This window comes from Chanodichthys erythropterus, chromosome 18 (assembly GCF_024489055.1).
Source record: "Chanodichthys erythropterus isolate Z2021 chromosome 18, ASM2448905v1, whole genome shotgun sequence".
In the NCBI taxonomy this organism is placed as follows: domain Eukaryota; kingdom Metazoa; phylum Chordata; class Actinopteri; order Cypriniformes; family Xenocyprididae; genus Chanodichthys; species Chanodichthys erythropterus.
This window is the reverse complement of record NC_090238.1, coordinates 18,440,082-18,459,602: the sequence shown is the minus strand read 5'-3', so window position 1 is coordinate 18,459,602 and position 19,521 is coordinate 18,440,082. Positions and strand designations below refer to the sequence as shown.

General features: G+C 34.9%; 2 protein-coding genes across 5 annotated transcripts in view; both read right to left on the bottom strand.

Annotated features, from left to right (window-relative positions):
• fzd3b (frizzled class receptor 3b) overlaps positions 1-10,800 on the bottom strand; it is a 33,719-nt gene extending 22,919 nt beyond the window's left edge. The window contains exons 1-3 of one of the 3 annotated variants that reach the window (XM_067366952.1): positions 10,774-10,800; positions 9,968-10,060; positions 8,074-8,653 (exon numbers count right to left, since the gene is read on the bottom strand). In XM_067366952.1, the coding sequence (XP_067223053.1) occupies positions 8,074-8,394 (321 nt within the window). In that variant the 5' untranslated portion in view covers positions 8,395-8,653; positions 9,968-10,060; positions 10,774-10,800. Of the gene's footprint in view, positions 1-8,073; positions 8,654-9,967; positions 10,228-10,773 lie in introns of those variants that run through there. The other 2 variants (XM_067366951.1, XM_067366953.1) reach the window with 2 other exon arrangements.
• Positions 10,801-11,842: 1,042 nt separating this feature from the next.
• krtcap3 (keratinocyte associated protein 3) lies at positions 11,843-19,521 on the bottom strand. 2 transcript variants are annotated; one of them, XM_067367500.1, is made up of 6 exons: positions 19,424-19,521; positions 18,632-18,816; positions 17,060-17,119; positions 16,487-16,729; positions 13,840-13,974; positions 11,843-12,755 (listed from the first exon to the last, which is right to left on the bottom strand). In XM_067367500.1, exons 1-6 carry the CDS (start codon positions 19,434-19,436, stop codon positions 12,660-12,662), a joined length of 732 nt encoding a protein of 243 aa, XP_067223601.1. In that variant the 5' UTR covers positions 19,437-19,521; the 3' UTR covers positions 11,843-12,659. The 2 variants fall into 2 exon arrangements, with proteins under 2 accessions (XP_067223601.1, XP_067223602.1); XM_067367501.1 differs by having other exon boundaries at positions 11,847-12,755; positions 16,532-16,729.

Here is a 19,521-nt window from a genome sequence, read left to right as displayed (position 1 = left end):
CGACGCATTAGACAAGGAAAGGCAGTATTAAAGGGATAGTTCACCCAAAAATGAAAATTTGATGTTTATCTGCTTACCCCCAGGGCATCCAAGATGTAGATGACTTTTTTTCTTCAGTCGAACGCAAATTATGATTTTTAACTGCAACCGCTGCCGTCTGTCAGTCAAATAATAGCAGTGATTGGGAACTTGAACAATAAGAGTCGAAAAAACTTCCATAGACAAATCCAAATTAAACCCTGCGGCTCGTGACGACACATTGGTGTCCTAAGACACGAAACGATCGGTTTGTGCGAGAAACCGAACAGTATTTATATAATTTTTTACCTCTAATACACCACTATGTCCAACTTCGTTCAGCTTCCGGCTAGTGAGGTCTGATCGTGCTCTGACAACGGAAGTGATGTCTCACGCTCATTGAAGTATATCAGCGAGACATCACTTTAGTTGGACATAGTGGTGTATTAGAGGTAAAAATTATATCAATAATGTTCGGTTTCTCGCACAAACTGATCGTTTCGTGTATTAGGACATTAATGTGTCGTCACGAGCCGCAGGTTTTAATTTTGATTTGTCTAAGCAAGTTTTATTTACTGTTATAGTTGAAGTTCCCATCTACTGCTATTATTTGACTGACAGAGGGCAGCGGTTGCAGTTAAAAATCATAATTTGCGTTCGACTGAAGAAAAAAAGTCACCTACATCTTGGATGCACTGGGGGTAAGCAGATAAACATCAAATTTTCATTTTTGGGTGAACTATCCCTTTAACGTCTGGATCTGTGCACAGACAAGGTAAGCAAGCAAGAACAACAGAGAAAAATGGCAGATGGAGTAATAATAACTGACATGATCCATGATATCATGATATGTTTAGTGATATTTGTAAATTGTCTTTCTAAATGTTTCATTAGCATGTTGCTAATGTACTGTTAAATGTGGTTAAAGTTACCATCGTTTATTACTGTATTCACGGAGATGAGAGTTGTTGCTATTTTCATTTTTAAACACTTGCAGTCTGTATAATTCATAAACACAACTTCATTCTTTATAAATCTCTCCAACAGTGTTAGCTTTAATGTTAGCTTTAGCCATTAGCCACAGAGCATAGCCTCAAACTCATACAGAATCAAACGTAACCATCTAAATAAATACTTTACTCACATAATTCGAAGCATGCATACAGCATGCATGACGAACATCTTGTAAAGATCCATTTGAGGGTTATATTAGCTGTGTGAACTTTGTAAATGCACTGTATTATAGTCGAGAGCTAGTGGGGCCGTGCTGAAAAAAATCAGTGCATAGGTAATGATGCCCCAAAATAGGCAGTTAAAAAAATTAATAAAAAAAAAATCTATGGGGTATTTTGAGCTGAAACTTCACAGACACATTCAGGGGACACCTAGGACTTATATTACATCTTGTAAATAAACAATCTAGGGCACCTTTAATCAAAAAACAGTAAAACAGTCATTTAAATTTACAGCTTAAAATAATATATTTGAATATATTTTAAAATGCAATTTATCTGTGATGCAAAGCTGAATTTACAGCATCATTACTCCAGTCATCAGTGTCACATGATCCTTCAGAAATCATTATGTGTGACCTGTGCTGACAAAATAATTATTATTTTCAAAATTTCTATTAAAAAAACCTTCAAAGTGATGTATGATTTGTTGGAATCCGACAAAAAATGACTGTGCTACTCCTGTCTGAAGTCGATAGAGCCGGCAAAGTCACTTTTGAGAAAAATCAAGTTAAAGTCTTCTGAAGGACCCAAAACAAAATCACCTAGCAACCAACCATATCATAAAATCACTGTTAATAACACATAATTTGGCACACACCTTGTCAAAACCAAATAATATCTAGAGGAAAATATATATATATATTCAACTTTTTTTTCCAATATTTTACTTTAATATTTTGAAGTACTGTAATTCTGTATGTGTATTTCGGGACGCACTGTTTGAGGCGTCTTTGTGCGTGAGCTTTGGATCTGTCAGTCAGTGCAAGTAAGATCTGTTTACATCAGCATGAGTTTGAAAATCAAATGTCATTGGTTCAGACTCATGCCATCCAGAATTCGCTGAATATTCACAAAGTTGGAATGAACGAGCGAGTGTTTGAAGAGAGCAGAGAAAAACGGCATTTTTCATGGACAAAGGAAAGGTACTCCTCTCAGAAAACACACAAATAAAGATACTTTTAGATGTTTAATTGCTATTTGAAGCATTTGGAGTGACAAAATCGTCATTTTTGACTTGTTTTGCCTGTTGCTCGTAATTAGCCCATGTGCATTCCGACTCATTTAGCCAGCACAGGTCACACATAATGATTTGCTGCTCAAGAAACAATGTTGAGTTGTGCTGCTTAATATTTTTGTGAAAACTGATACATATTTTTCAGTATTCTTCGATGAATGGAAAGTTCAAAAGAACAGCATTTATTTTAAATAGAAATCTTTTTGTAACAATGCAAAAGTCTTTCACTTTTGATCAATTTAATGCAGAATGAATTTCTTTAAAAAACAAAAAACTGACCTTACCGAGATATATATTTATGAAAAGTAGAATTTGCAACATTTACGCATTATTAAAAATGCTGTAAAATATTCTGGGCGATACTCTGAATTTTGAGCTCACAGATGTAAAGAGACGTTGATTGAGTGCTTATAAATGAGGACACAAAGCAAGAAGTGAATCGTCCATGTGAGTGACACGGCAACACGCTGGCTGCTCTGAACGGGGTGAATAAATTGTGGTGTTCAGGGGCACATGGAGAATAAAACACATCCTGTCTCTCCTAGAACAACAACAAAGATAAACTCCTTCTGCAGTCACCAATTGGCTCTGGGCGGCCCTCCACTTTCACACAGACGTGAAAGACTCAAGAGCCTTGAATGGGAAAACTGGCCAAACGCGGAGTTATTTCCTTCATCTGAGCTCTGGAAGAAAAACACAAGAAAGAAAGGACAGCTCGCTCCCACACTCCTTCTGTCCTGTCATTCAACCGGCCCTGAATCAATATCACTTCTCGTCCTGGCTGCATCTTTCCTACATTTCACTCAACCAAGCATTCTTTCTCTACATTTTTAACAGCCATACCATGGTAACCCTGATGCAGGAACAGGCCCATCTGAAGTGGAGGGCTTTTGACAACTCTTCATCCTCAAGGGTCAAAGGTCAATGCAAGAAACCGCCTCCTGGGAACACTAAAGCTTGTCCTTTTGAGGCCGTACAATTATGGTTTGTTACCATGGTGACACCTCTACCCAGTTAAGGAAGACAGAGAGAACTGGGGAGGGTGAAAGAGAGATTTGCGTCCAACTCAAAAAGAGCAGTTCTGTAGAAACTACAGGGAGTCTTACAGAAAAACAAAACACCATTACAATTACTTCAATCTGAATGCATACAAAAATGTGCAGAATTAGGGGCCGTTCATACAGGACATGTCCTTGAGTTCAAAAACAGCAAGAGAGGAACTGGACGCAGTGGACTCAAGACGTGTTTTTCCGACCTGAGCTACTTTTAATTTGACTCCCCCTCTTAAAAACAAAACACTAGTAGTGCTAAAAATGTACCTGTCAGTGAGTTCTTTGTATTTTCTATGCCTTATTTTTCCTCACAATACATGTCAGCAATTGAAAAACAAAGCTTATCAAAATAGTGTCTTGTTTTCTATCCCAGATCCACATCTTTTTCTGCTCTGCTGTGGAAAATGTTCCGGGTGATGTGCAGAATAGCACATTAATATATTACTTGTGGTATTGCTGCATATGTAGGTTGTGTGGCATAGTATGCAAATTTTCTGTATGCCTGGATTACACAGATGACCTTTTACATTTGCCAAATTGTTCAATATTTAAAAGAATGTGTGAAATAGTGTCAACTTGACTTGCATTTCCCCTGCAACAAATGAAACCTGAAGTAATAAAAGTTACAGTATATTTTTTGAATCATTACTTGATCAAACTGTGAAATGCACTATACATTCTTGGACATTCCTTGCTGAATTAAACGTGACAACAATATACCATCACATACTATGCACATTTCCTGTATGCAAAAAGTAATATGTACAGTATCACTATGCTAATATTACATTTTGAACAATCTCATGTTGCGTCGCAATTCGCATACTATCCATCTTAAATGGTATTCGAAAATAGATTTAGTGTGTCCCAAATAGTAGCATGTTGAAATGAGTATTCCAAAGATACCTAAATTGTCTACTATTTCTGGTTAGAATTCAAAGTGCAGATCCGTGCACACTCTAACAGCTAATATTGCCCACAATACGCCTTGGTCAAGGATTGGATTGGAACTGCAAACATATAAAACGTGTTTTAAAAAACTACAAACATGGCGGATGTGTGAGACCCACGACTGGCAGATCAATATGAAACTACATTTCTCTCCGTTATGGTAGGAAATTAATTTAAATCGAATGTGGAGAACATTAACCAAAGGTTGCCTACTCTTCTGTTACACACTCAAAAGTATGTGCTTTTTCTTCACAAAAACAGCATACTTATAGGGCATTTTTGGCAAATTGGTATGTAGCATCAGTCTCTGATTTTTTGCCAGTTACTGGGTGACCTCACACAAAGGTCTGTCATTATTCTGCCAGATTTAGCGCACTTACAGCATCACTGCTCGCATCACAATAAGGGCGTCTAGACCTCAAAATGAACCAGACAGTAAATTTCTCTGGAGATCTTTAATCAGCACGGGGCGGGAAGGGTAAGTGGTTTTGGTGAAACATCAAGGAAACCCAAAGTTACATCTTATTCTGGTTAATTTGTAATTACCCATTGGTTAGTGCTGTTGAAAACCGGGTGAAAACCGAGTGCGTCAAATTTCATGCCAAAATCAAAAGTATGATTAAAAATATTTTACATTTTATACAAAAAAAAGAAAAAGAAAAGAAAAAGCCTGTTCTAGGACCATTAAAATATTTTTGCATTGTGAAATTGTCATGACAAAGCAGCTCATTTACTCGCAAATTATCAATAATGTAATGTGAAAAAATAAGTGCATATTTAATTGTAAAGTATTTATACATACAGTAATGGTATACAATATTATACAATATAACTCTTTTAAATGAATGATTTTTCATTTCTGTACAAATATATTTAAAATAAAATTTACTTTTAGAGTAATTAAAAATTTGGGAGGGAAATGTCTGTGCTTAATGAAAATGTCACAATGCAAAAAAATTCTAATAATTTTATACACAAAAATAAGCAAATCTTTTAATTTTGGGGTGAAATGTGAAAAAAAAATTAAACTTCTGTAAGTTAATTTAACATTAGCTTTGACTGTAAAAAGCATAATATCCTTCTGCTTGGATTTAATTCACGAGCGCAGAATCCAGCTCATCATAAGCACATAATACATGGATAACCTATATTTATGGTTTTTATCAGGGTCAGCGCTAATCGCCTGGCCTCATTCACAACAGAGAAAACTTCAGACAACATATACACGATAATCCCATCCGATCTCTAACAGAGCTTATAGGAAAAAAATAAAGCCCTTGTTCAACAGTCACACGCCGGCCATGTCCGGTTCTTGTTTTAATAAATTCTGAATCACATAGCATTTTTAAAAACAACTGACTGTAAGGACGAATCAGTATAGAAGTAAAACAATAATATTAATATTATTAAAAATATTGAGATCGATACTGATTTTGTTTTGTTTGTAATTCTTAAGTTTAGATACTTTTAGTAATTTAAACTGTGATTAAAACAATTTTACTGCGTCTATGTTAAGTCATGCAACAGAGGCAGTTCATCGGAAAACTGATTCATCAACTCATCCACCCTACATCATCAGAGAGGCGGTACTGGGCAAATACGGAGAGGGGTAAGGCTTGTTTTTGAGGACTTTGGCTCTGGTTCACCAGCAGGGCATCTTGGGGTGATGTAATACATATCCACAGGGGATACTGTACACCCCTGACAGATGAACCACCATGAACCTCAGTGCCGCCCGGGTCACGTGACCCCCCCCCAGACCTACAGCAGGCAACTGACACTAGCTGCTCTGTTGTGATCTCAGAACACAGATGGACGCTTATGCTCTTCATTGTGTTTAATTGACTGAAACAATGGGAGAAAGAGCATTATTTCATGCTTCAAATCAATTCAGCCATTGTAGGTCTAGGCAGAGATTATGAGGCCGTTAACTGGGGGAAAAAAACATAAGATGGCACCATTAGTTCCTTCAACACATGGAATACGGCATTCAACAAACATTCCATTCCTGAGATGGAACAGAAGCGTTTCACTGGCTGTTTGACATTCCCTGTAGATAATTCTAGAACAGATATTTTAGAAACAAATAATTTAGAGTTAATACAGTTAATAATTTTTACTTCTGATATCTATATTAATCAATATCTAAAAGCCTAATTATTTAGCAGGAAGAAATGTTTGAGTATTTATAATAGTTTTTAATAATTAAATAATTTATAGAATTATATATATTATATGTATTAAAAATCAATTATGTTGTTAAAATGTTAAAATATAAACACTTTATGTTTTGTATAATTTTTTTTTCCTTTTTCAATCAAATTAAACGTCTCTCAAATGAAGTGAATGATTAACTTATAATATGAATATATTAATTAATTTAGTATACAATTTATTTATATATTTATAGTGATAAAAAAATCTTTATTTATGATTATTTTAGCCTTTATTTTAAAGGCAGATTATGTCTACTATCTTTCACGAAAGACGTAACAGCACTTAAGTTTATGATGAATAACAGATCCATTATGCAAAAAACCTCGGGGCAAAAATGATCTCATTGCATTTCATATATATGATTTGATATGGATATGATTCATCAAAATGGCCGTGGCAGGCATTAAACTATGAGAAAGTCCTGAGCAAGCACAATCTGCATCTCACAAATAGGCAAAAGAGAAAATGAGAATGTTTATAGTATTAAATGTCACTATAGTATAAACTGTTCAAAACAATCTAATTTTTTTTCATTAACAATTTTGGAAGGTTGTAATCAGTGTTGAGTGTAATGCACTACTACGTAATTAATAATTTAATTACTTTTCCCCTGAAAAAATGTAAAGTAAGGGATTACTCTTATTTTTTTCTGTAATTTAATTACTAGTAATTTAGTTACTTCGGAAGTAATTGCATTAAATACTGTATAGACTATGGAACACTTCTATATAAAACAATAGTGGATTATTTAAAACATCAAAATTTAACATCTAATGTTAAAATGTATGTTTTTAATGTAAAAAAAATACAGATTTTAACATTAGATGTTAACATTAGATCCCTTTAAATACTTTGGTCAAGAATAATTTATGCAATTTTATATTATTTATTTGAAAGAATTAAAAGAGCAGTTTCGTGTCTATCCTTGTATTGTTCAACTGGTCGAGGTTGATCTGGGATTTAGAAAGTAAATAGTCGTAAGTAATGCAATACATTTTAGAGAGAGTAATTAGTGAAGTAATTTAATTACACTGTTGAAGATGTAATTAGTAGCCAATAATTAATTACTTTTTTAAAGTAGCTTACCCAACACTGGTTGTAATGACAATCTGTTTTCAATATATTTAATAAATACAAAAATAGATTCCTGTCCAAATGGATAAATATTCAGAACTCATGAAATCAACTTTTAGGGTTTTCAAACACAATTTCCATAAATGAGCAAAATCACCCAGTGAATAGTTAGGAAAAAGGGCATAATGTATCTCAAAACCTGAAGATATTTTCAAAATCTAGACGCCACAGACGCAAATTAGACAACATGCTCAGATAAAGTTGTACAAGAACAGTAACTTGCAACCTTTAAATAGCACCTATAATCCTGTAGCTCTCACACTCAGGCTTAAAAATATGATATAAAGCTTATTTCACTTGCGAAAGCTACCAACAGTCTAAATTATTCAAGCTCATCAAAGCACCAACCACAAACCACAAGCTTCTACGACAACAAGCTCCATGGCAACCTTGTTTCTGTAGCACCTTCTCTAAATCCCAGCAGTGAAAGACAGAAGGAACGTCTCGTTACCTCCATAGCCAGAGCGGCCGTCTGCTGGTCGTAGTGGTTCAGGAGGTTGGGCATGAAGGTGGTGTTGTAGGGTAGATCCTGGCACATACGCAGACCAATCGACTCACAGGTGAACATGCTGTGACTGCCCCCCACCGAGTCCATGTGGATGCCAAGGCTGCTCGTGAACAGGGACAAGATCAGCAGAGCACCGAAGAGCCACATCCCTCGGAAAGGTAAATCCACAATGTGCCCCATGTTTGAATGGCAGAACTGAGAGGAGTGAGAAGCCGAACACGAGCACAAGGGTTTCTTCTCTACGCAGAGATCCGCCACACCCATAGCGTGTAAGGTATACCGCTACGATCGACTGCTTCCATCCCCTTCCTGTTCTGTCAGATGGTCCTCATGGATACCTGTCTGTTGACGGGCGTCTCGGGTCAGTGCACGCTTTGATCAGACCCCTCGACAGTCTTATGCATCCTCTCACATACATACAAGACTACAGAATGAATGAGAAATTGTCTTCGATTAGAGTGGTTTTCAATGGATCCTTCAAACAGGGCTCTAGGATGTGGATACGACAACGGATACTGGATACCTGGAACAACATATGAATTAAAAGAAGAATTTAAAAAAAATACAGATTCTACCAGACTCAACTGAAGCTAATGTGCACAAATAAGCAAATTATCCATTTTTAATTGGTTAACTTCATTAGTTTTGCGTCTAGCAAAGCAAGCTTATGTAAACCCCAGCTTGTAAACAGTTACTGTAGTGGGCAAGACCATTTAAACAGCTGTTATAACAGCCGTAAACCAAAACCAACAATCCATTAACTAGGTGAACCTCACAAAACCTGTCAAGAACATGCCGGGGTCATGTTTCAGCTCCAAAAATCAAAGAAAATGTACAAAATTATATTTTGCATAAAGAAAATCAAGCCTATTTTAGAACCCTTAAGATTTGTTTTCATTGTGACATTATTTTTCATGACAATTAAGCACATTTCTTTAACAATTAAAAAATGCAAAGGAAAATATTTAAATTGTGTTTATTTAAAACATTCATACATTATGGTAGTATCTGTTGTAGTGAATTTAATTATTTCTTATTATTAAAAAAAAATCATTGTGTCCAGACATTCATTACTGTACTACTGTAATGAGTTATTGCTTTACAGTATTGTACATTTTGTGGAGAAATGTGCTTAATTGTCATGAATTTCATTTTAAAATCTCACTGCAAAGACTTTAATTTTCATTACACTAAATATAATGTCATGTGTTTTATTCAAATATTGAAAAATTACATTTCAAACATTAATGTATTATATTCATTATATTAATGAAATTGTGACAAATAACATCTGAGAAATATTATGGGAAGTGAGTAATATGTAAGAACACAGTTTCTCACGTCACTTCACTCAGCCTTTCTTAATCCCGATTGTGTTAAATCTGAATTAACAGGAGCCAGTGTAAACATCCCATCCCCCTTACAACATGTTTGTGTGAGTCTACAAACACACAACCTGCCTAACCATGCAGGAAACAGACGTTAAAAATCTGAATAAAGTCTTCATGAATTCTCTAATATGAAAACACCACACATTAATCTATATTCTTCAAATAATTTAACGACAGACAAACCTAAGCGCACCTTACATTGCATTATACGTCTTATAAATATATAAATAATTTCTGATATTTCATACAGGACTGCGGTGTCAGCAGTGTAACACATATGAAGGGATAACTCATGTCTGAACATTAATCAACATGCATTTCCAAAAAAGGAACAGTAGATCATATATATATGTATAATAATATATAAAATATATGATAAAACCACATATTTTTGTGGGTTAAAAAACCTGAACAGTGCATGCAATATTATGCATATGAAACTTTACCTTTCCCTGGCAAAGATCATCTGGTTTTCTTCATATGACACAATACAGCGTGTCTCTCGGTGTAGATTTACGCAGCAGGTTTGATTTCAGCACCTACAATCATGTAACACACTGAAGTCCGTGCTGCAGTTTCACTCAGACAGTCACACAACATGAAAACACTCGCTCCGGCTGCTTATTTGCATTGAGACGCTGATGGATACAAAAATCGTAAACTACCCGAAACGAGCTCATGAAGAGCGTCACGGACGGCTGGTGGCTTTGCATATTCACAGCGAACGAAACTCCCATCCCGATTCGCCCCACCTTCAGCTGTTTCTTAGCAGACGTTAACCTCTATTCCTCCAGGGGGCGCGTGGAGGCTCAAAAGCACAATCCGCCATTGAGCCGCATTCATGTCCCAATACGTTTTTTGTTTTTTCAGAAAAGATTTTGTATTAGTATTTATAATCGTTTAAATGTCTTAATTCGAAGGATGAATATCTTACAAACAAATGAAAGCTCTAAAACAGCTCTCTCAATATAATAAATCTAAAACTATAATCACAAACGATTGTGATTAGTCCAAGCTCACCAGCGCTGAGAAAAGTAACATTTACCATGTGACCAAAACCGCTCTGTGTGCTACAAAATGTACACGCTACTCTAAAACATTAATAACCGTTTGATTGAAAATACACAGTGAAAACCCAAACTATGACTATTAATGTAGACACATCGTACATGGCAAGTTATAACAACCTCCCGGCACATATACCCGCCCATTTTATGAAATTGTCCAAGCAATTTCTTTTCTACCAGCTTACTGTATTTCTATGCCTCTTCCTCAAGACAGCGAGAATCAACTTTAAGGGACTGCGCATGCCCTGGGGATCCGTTTCAGTCACTCTGGCACAGAGCTAGGGAGCATTTTTCATTTTCAAAACGAATAATTGAGTGGATTATTTTATAACTAAATTATGTTTTATATGTTTTAAAGCCTAGTAAAAAAGGTAATGGGAAAAATATATGTGTATAATAACACAAACTGAATATATTATACTATAATATATTCAGTTTGTGTTATTATACACATATATTTTTCCCATTACCTTTTTTACTAGGCTTTAAAACATATAAAATATACTATTAGCTTAGCTATGTAATAAAACTCTCAAATTAAATTTCACGGTGACCTCAATAACCAGGGGAGCAGGTTATTTTATTATGCATTTTCTCTCTTTATCTTGATAAAATGATGAAGTAATAACCATAAAGTTGGGAGTCTGATAATCTTGTCTGTAGACAACTAGGTTTTTGTCTCTGATGGCACTCTGATGCATTGGGTGAACAGCAGATGTCCAGCAATCCAACAGGTGCAGTGAAGTGAATGAGGTCAGCTTTACCATAACACTGAGAACACATCATCAACCTACATTTGAAATTAAACAGGGCCAGTGTGAAATCACAGGAGGCACAAGGGCACAAAACAGGTCTCGAGATCTATTTTTCCCATCTAACAATGGGTCACTGAAAGTAGGTCTTCTGAAAATGTTGCTCATCCACTTTAGGAGGTCAAATATCTTGTTTGAATTGTTGTACATTATAAAGCTACATACTTTTCATGCCATGTTAATTGCATTTTAGATAACGGATCATAAAAATACTAAAAACAATATAGCAAATTTGTAAAACTTATTTTAAAGTGTAGACATAAAAGAATATTCACCATTACAAACTCTAGCTGTGGAATCTAAATTATATCTGCATGTCAAAAATATTTTGCAGCCTAATGTAAAACAAAAAAGTACCCAATCATTATGGAGCACAGTGAAAAGGGTCTGACAACTCTATTTGTTATATTAAAACGCATTTATTCAAATATAATGCACATTGATAACACATCAAAGTGTTAAAAAAATAATAAAATGAAATGTAGACAGCAAAGGTTCACTTTTCTGCATTAAGATGAGGTTGTTTTGAGTAACCCGTCAGGAATTAAACTTTATTAGAGCTCTCTAAACAAAGTCTTATGAAATGAAATATAATGCATCAAGTAGAGGGAAATCTCTTTGTTTTGACAGGTTCAGTCATGTCTCTGTCAATATTTAAGTTCTGTAATCACACTGGATTATCTGTGAGTGAGATTTTCTCTGCATCACTGAATCCAGCCCATATTAAAGTCTCTGACGGCGCTCTGGCACACTCTCTATACTGCATACTGGACTTTGTATGACAACCGGCTATAGAGAGCTCACTGTGTGGCACATTAGGTAATAAAACAGATGCTTTCCTTTAAAGTAAAATAAAATAGTATTTGGTATATTTGACATTGTGAACGCATTAACAATATAAAAAAGAATACAAATGTTCGCTTTAAAAATCATCAGCTTAATTTTGAAATCAAGTTGGATGTTTAGTTTCCATGTAAACGATAACTGCAAGACATGTAACTCCTTATACAGTTTCGGGAAATAACAGAATGAATATAGTCTATGATGGTGTTGGGCTTAGTTACAAGCCTTTATAAGTACACTGAAAACATTCAGTCCAAACATCCAACTGACTTGAGTTCAACTGGCAAAAAATCTGTTTCATAACCTCAGTGCTTCAAATCATTTACAAAACAATTGACATTTAACATAATTAATTAATACAAATTCAGAATGCAACTCCACATGAAAGAAAACTACCATAAATTTTCCACCTCTCTCTAAGCGTTGGCGGACTGATGTGCAATGAGACGCTCTCCTTGAGTTGTGTGGTGTTGGTCCATCTTTGATCCTGATGCCAGGGCCTGCTCTTCCAGCTGTGATGAAATATAATCATATTGATTAAAAAGAGCTAATATTAGATATCATATTATGCTGTTTTAATTTTGTTTTGGAGGTCTACAAAAATAGATTTACATGCATCACAGGTCAAAAACACTTTCATTTTCTCAGTATACACTGCACATCACCTCATTTCTCAAAGAGTTTGAAAATGCTTCATTCGAAGATTCATGTACTAAAAACTAAAAAGCTTTCCTTTGCATTTTTATAAAACATCCAAAAGGCTGTATTTTTCATGCCAGGCCAGTAGCTGGCTGGCAATGTCACTTTGTAAAGAAATGCATTTGCATGTCGTCACAGTTTTCACAAATTCGTGTTTTTGCAGTTTACATAGAGACGAAAATAATATCATTTTCAAAAACCTGCACTTTGAAACCCGTTTTCAAAAGTTTGCGTTTTCAAGAACCCAAAACGTTTTTTTGTGTAAATTAATGTCCAAAACGCTTAAAAATGTTTCCGTCTATAGTTGAAAATGATGTTGTGTAAACACCCCCCCAGTCTCTTTCCACAAACCTATTGTCTGATTGGTCAGATGGCCCAGTCTGTTGTGATTGCTCTACCGCGTATAGTGCATGTTGGAAACAAAATGGCCATTACCATATCTGGCAGCCAATGAAAACCATAAGCTAGCATTATCCAAATTTGTTACATAGGTATGTAACAGTAAGTAAGACTGGAATTGCTGACGACTCATTTTGGCAGTTCAGAATTGATTCTTTCTTTTAGGAGACAACTTCATTTGTTGTGCACTTTGTGAATGTAGAAGGTCTGCAAAGTTTTAAAGATCAAACAGCTGTATTACACACTACATGAAAGGAAATATTCGAAAATGCATAATAGGGGCACTTTAAAAGTAAACACGCTGACAAAATGTATAACTTAATTGCGATGCAAGTTGCTTTAAATAAAAGCACCCATTTTATTCTGCCTTAAATGCATAAATGTAAAGAGCTCTGAACCCTGCAAAATCATTTCCATAATCAGTCCATAGAAAATCCCTGGGGAAATGACTATGGCTTTACACAGCTGAGCTGTCTGCATGAATATTGAGAGTTGTACCTGCTCTCTGATGTAGTTTTGAGCACAGGGTCCGATGCCTCTTAATTGGAGACCCACAATAAAGCACCACACAGACAGTCCAGCCTCCAGCGCACTAAGTACACCACAGGTGAACCACAAAGCAAGGGTTGTGTCCTGGATGAGAAGCAGAAATTCAGTCTACTCTTCATATACAAGATGAAACACATTCACCATAAAAGCATTTACACTGGTGGTCAAAAGTTTGGAATAATTAACTTTTTTTTTTTTAAAAGAAGTCTCCTTTGCTCATCAAGGCTTAATTTATTTGATCAATAATACAGTAAAACAGTAATATCAATAAATATTATTACAGTTTAAAATAAGTATTTTCTATGTGAATATATTTTAAAATGTAATTTATTCCTGTGATGGCAAATCTGAATTATCATTATTACTCCAGTATTCAGTATCACATGATCCTTCAGAAATCATTCTAATATACTGATTTGCTGCTCAATTATTATTGGTCCTCAATTATTAATAATAGTTCTTATTCCTAAACAGTTAAATGGTAGTGTATCAAGGTTTCCACAAAAAAAATTCAATATTGATAATGAAGAAAAGTTTTTTGAGCAGCAAATCAGGGATCATGTGACACTGAAGACTAGAGTAATGATGCTGAAAATTCAGCTTTGCCATCACAGGCATAAATTATAGAATAAAAAAAACAAATAAAATTCCCAGGAATAAATTCCCAGGAATACATTTGAATGAATATTATATTATATATATATATATATATATATATATATATATATATATATATATATATATATATATATATATATATATATATATATATATATATATATATATATATATATATATATATATGCAACCTAGTGACTTCTTTAAAAAAAAACATTTGGTCCCACTTTATATGAGGTGGCTTTAACTACTATGTACTTGCATCAAAAAGTAAGTACAATGTACTTATTGGGTTCATATTGAATTGCAAAATACTTTTTCCTGCTATTGAGGTGGGATATGGGTAAGGTTAGGGACAGTTTTGGTGGTATGGGTAGGTTTAAGGGTATGGATAAGATGTAAGGTCAATAGTGTAATTATAAATGTAATTACATGCAGGTGTTTTTACAATACAAGTAAAATGTAAAAACATGTACAGTACAGTCCAAAAGTTTGGAACCACTAAGATTTTTAATGTTTTTAAAAGAAGTTTCGTCTGCTCAGCAAGGCTACATTTATTTAATTAAAAATACAGTAAAAAACAGTAATATTGTGAAATATTATTACAATTTAAAATAACTGTGTACTATTTAAATATATTTCACAAAGTAATTTATTCCTGTGATGCAAAGCTGAATTTTCAGCATCGTTACTCCAGTCTTCAGTGTCACATGATCCTTCAGAAATCATTCTAATATGCTGACTTGCTGCTCAATAAACATTTATGTTTATTTTCAATGTTGAAAACAGTTGTGTACTTTTTTTTTTCAGGATTCCTTGACGAATAGAAAGTTCAAAAGAACAGCATTTATCTGAAATACAAAGCTTCTGTAGCATTATACACTACCGTTCAAAAGTTTGGGGTCAGTAAGAATTTTTATTTTTTTGAAAAGAAATTAAAGAAATGAATACTTTTATTCAGCAAGGATGCATTAAATCAATCAAAAGTGGCAGTAAAGACATTTATAACGTTACAAAAGATTAGATTTCAGATAAACACTGTTCTTTTGAACTTTCTATTCATCAAATAATCCTGAAAAAAAATATTGTACACAAATATTTTGTACAATTGTACACATTAAATGTTTCTTGAGCAGCAGATCAGCATATTAGAATGATTTCTGAAGGATCATGTGACACTGAAGACTGGAGTAATGATGCTGAAAATTCAGCTTTGCCATCACAGGAATAAATTACTTTGTCAAATATATTCAAATAGAAAACAGTTATTTTAAATTGTAATAATATTTCACAATATTACTGTTTTTACTGTATTTTTAATTAAATAAATGTAGCCTTGGTAAACAGACGAACCTTCTTTTAAAAACATTAAAAATCTTAGTGGTTCCAAACTTTTGGACTGTACTGTATGTACACAATAAGTGCATTGTATCAAATGATTAATTTAAATGTAAGTACATAGTAGAAGTGTGACCGAACATTTTTTGTAAAAAATGTAATGTAATACATTATTAATTTAAATGTTGTATTTGTTAACATGAGTTAATGCACTGTGAACTAACATGAACAAACAATGAACGGCTGTATTTTAACTAATATTAACAAAGATTAATAAATATTGTAATAAAGGTATTGCTCATTTTTTGTTCATGTTAGTTAATTCACATTTATTTGTATAGCGCTTTTCACAATACATATCGTTTCAAAGCACCTTTACAGAGAATGCATGTCAACATTGCAATTTAGAGAATCTGGTATCGGAGGTGACTGTTCAATGTATGTGGTTTCAGAAATGTACATATAATCATGCAGTTAGCAAACAATGAAATAATTTATGTAACAATCACTGTTAGCAGATTAATTGAAGGTAGAAACAATGAGCTCCTGGAAATAATGATTACATATTAACAATAATTAGGATAATTAATACATTAACTATATATATGTTAACAAATGAGACCTTATTGTGAAGCATTACCACTTTCGTTGTAGTTTTAAGATGAATTCTAGTAGAAAGACTCACATAGATGCGAGTGGCATCAAAGGGGCAGTTGACGATAACCGGAGAACGTGCATTCGCGGGCATGTTAGTCGAATTGCATCCTTTCATGAGGTGGCTCCCATCGGATGAAATGGTCAGACTGATCGCCATAATCAGCCCCACCAAGCATGCCAGCGAGAGCAGGGCGTTCAGAAAGGAACTCACTAACAGACCGATGTGCTACAGGAAGCAGAAGAACAGAGCTGTGTAAACATCACCATGAAATCAAAATGGACAGTTCTTGCTTTTTTAATGGAATATCGCAGTATTTAAACGATTTATCGGTGGGTTTTTTTTTTGTTTGTTTTTTTATGTGACCTTGGAATCAAAATAACTTCCCCTCCCTCTTGCAGTGACATCTCTTCTCTGATGATTTGTTTACTGCAACTTCTTTTTCATGCTGACTTTAAACAATACCAGGAAAACCATAGTATTTTTGTACTGGTATACAGAACAATCGTGCTGATAAGGCCTTGGAAAATTACTAAAACAGAGAAAAAGGTTACCTACTAGTTTCAAGTTGGTAATATTCCTCGACACCAATATTGCAACAATTCCACTTGCGATGCTCTGAGAAAAATATGAACATGATTAGGTTTAAAGACATCAAGTGGAATTTTAGGGTGCTTTCACATTTGGTTTGATTGACTGATCTAAACCAGAGTTCGATTGTTCCCCCCTCCTCCTGCCCCTGCCAGATTGTGTTCACATTACTTTATTTGGGTCCGAACCGCAGTATGACAGCATCATTAAAGCAGCAGCTGTTTACCCCTGTTGCATGGTAACAGTGCATACTGTAGTTGCTCACCTCACTTTTATGTTTTGATTTTTGAACCTCTGGTTTTGTTTTCAAAGAGCCAGCACATTACGGTACTTGCGTCAATCTGCCACGAGATAGATAAACATTCTCTGCTTGCAGTGCGTGTTTCCTTGTCAAGAAAAGCAGGGAGAACACACAGTGTTATCAAATAATAGATCATCAACAGCGGTTCACTTCCGCGAGTTAGAACGATTGCTTTCATATCAGCAGCGAATTGTACTGGAGTTCACACAAACCATACCCCAGACCTTCCTTTTTATGTGGACCCGGGTACGGTGCGCACCTGATTTCTGAGGGTGTGTTCACAGGTTTGGTTCAATTAAATTCTCTAGTGCGATTGCTCGGTTAGTGCGGTTTACCTGAATAAGTGCGAGCGCTGCCATACGAACCCTGAAAAGATGGGTCTCGGTTCGCTTTCAAACAAACTCTGGTGCGGTTTGACTGAAAAATAAATGCAACACGGAGCAAAGACAAGGAAAATGAACCAAAAACAGAATGATGTCACAAGATGTGACCCTATAAAGGACAGAGTGCTCCAGCATGCCTGTTTTTTCTCATCATAATTACAATGTACGCGGTACAGGCATCAGAACCGCATCTCCTTGCAGCAGATCTTCGTTTGCGTGTTAGTTTGACGGAGGGATTCCTGCTGCTGTTTTGACATCTTTATACATTTTATAAGCTCTTCACAAGTTTTCAGCTCCATTATATACAATCTTATGTACGCACAATTGCACATACAAGAAATACATTTAGCCCTGCACACAGTATTATTTTGGATTTACTAAAAAAATGTTAAAAAAGCAGCTTTTAGGTTTGGTGTAAATGAAAAGTGTGAACGGTAAGCGAACTGGGACTAAATGTATAATTTTCTTTTTTGGTCTGGACCAAAAGAACCAAATTATAAGTGTGTACACGCCCTGAAAGCAGCATTCACATCATCAATCGAACCCCGGTGCGTACCAAAAGTGCTAGTGTGAAAGCACCCTTTTATTTTTCTGGCTCTGTGGGACAATGTAGAAATGTTAAAACTGCTCATGAAGCCTATCAAATTGAATGCTAGATATATGTGAAAACAGCACTTTTCTAAAAAGCGTGTCAATATGCAGACTTCATTTGGGTGAACAAGAAAATCACACCACACCCAAATTCTGAGTAATAAAAAATCCTTTTTGAGTAAACATTCTCAAGATTCAGACTCACTGGGAGTTTAGGAGCTACAGAAGAGACATACGTGAACAAAGAAAAGCGCAATCACTTACCAGCAGACCTGAGGTGACAGAGATGATGTTTGATGCGGTATACTCTGTTGAGATCTCATTGCTGGGTTTGGATACATGGCGTAAAACGCTGCCATGGACAATAGCACTCAGGATGAAATTAACATGACCAATGACAATGAGAGTCAATCCTTTCTTCATCAGCCGCCCAGGACCCTTCTGCTTGTCTAAAATATAATGTAACTTTCATGCAGTGGTCTCAAAAGTCACACTTACAAATGTAACTCTTTAGATAAATACTGCTAGAGCTTTACAAGAACTAACTACACGTTTAGTAACCAGTTTTGCAATGATTTTTAACTAGCCTAATGGTTGACCAATGCACTTGTGTTATTAATTTTAAGGAAAGATAGCACTTGTTTTGATATTTTATTTCTTAATGCACTGGCATACATTTTAAGTATTGGTTCAATAATAATAATAAAAATACAAGATTTGCAATACATATTAACGAATTCACAATGTTCATAATGCATATTTATAGTGTCTACTATTATTATTATTACTATATGAAACTCCGCTGATGTGCTTTAGCAGGATTTAGCGCAAAATAATATGTCTAGGGGTTCATCCAGGTGCTAAATATTCTCAGTATACAGTGAACAGAAAACGAGAAAACTGTAATATTACAACAGACGCGCACTTCGCGAGAACAAATAACTGATTGTCGGAGGCTTTTCTCTCTAGAAACCCTCTCTTTTATTGCTTCAATTAAACTATAAATCAACTATAATCCTTGAGGGTGCAATAAAAAAGAAAGAATGAGTGTCTTACCGAAATCACACATATCTGTATGAGGGTATTTGAGCTCAGTTTAGAAGGAAAAACTTGGACATCAAACAGTTTCCTCCCTTCATGCTCGATGACGTCAC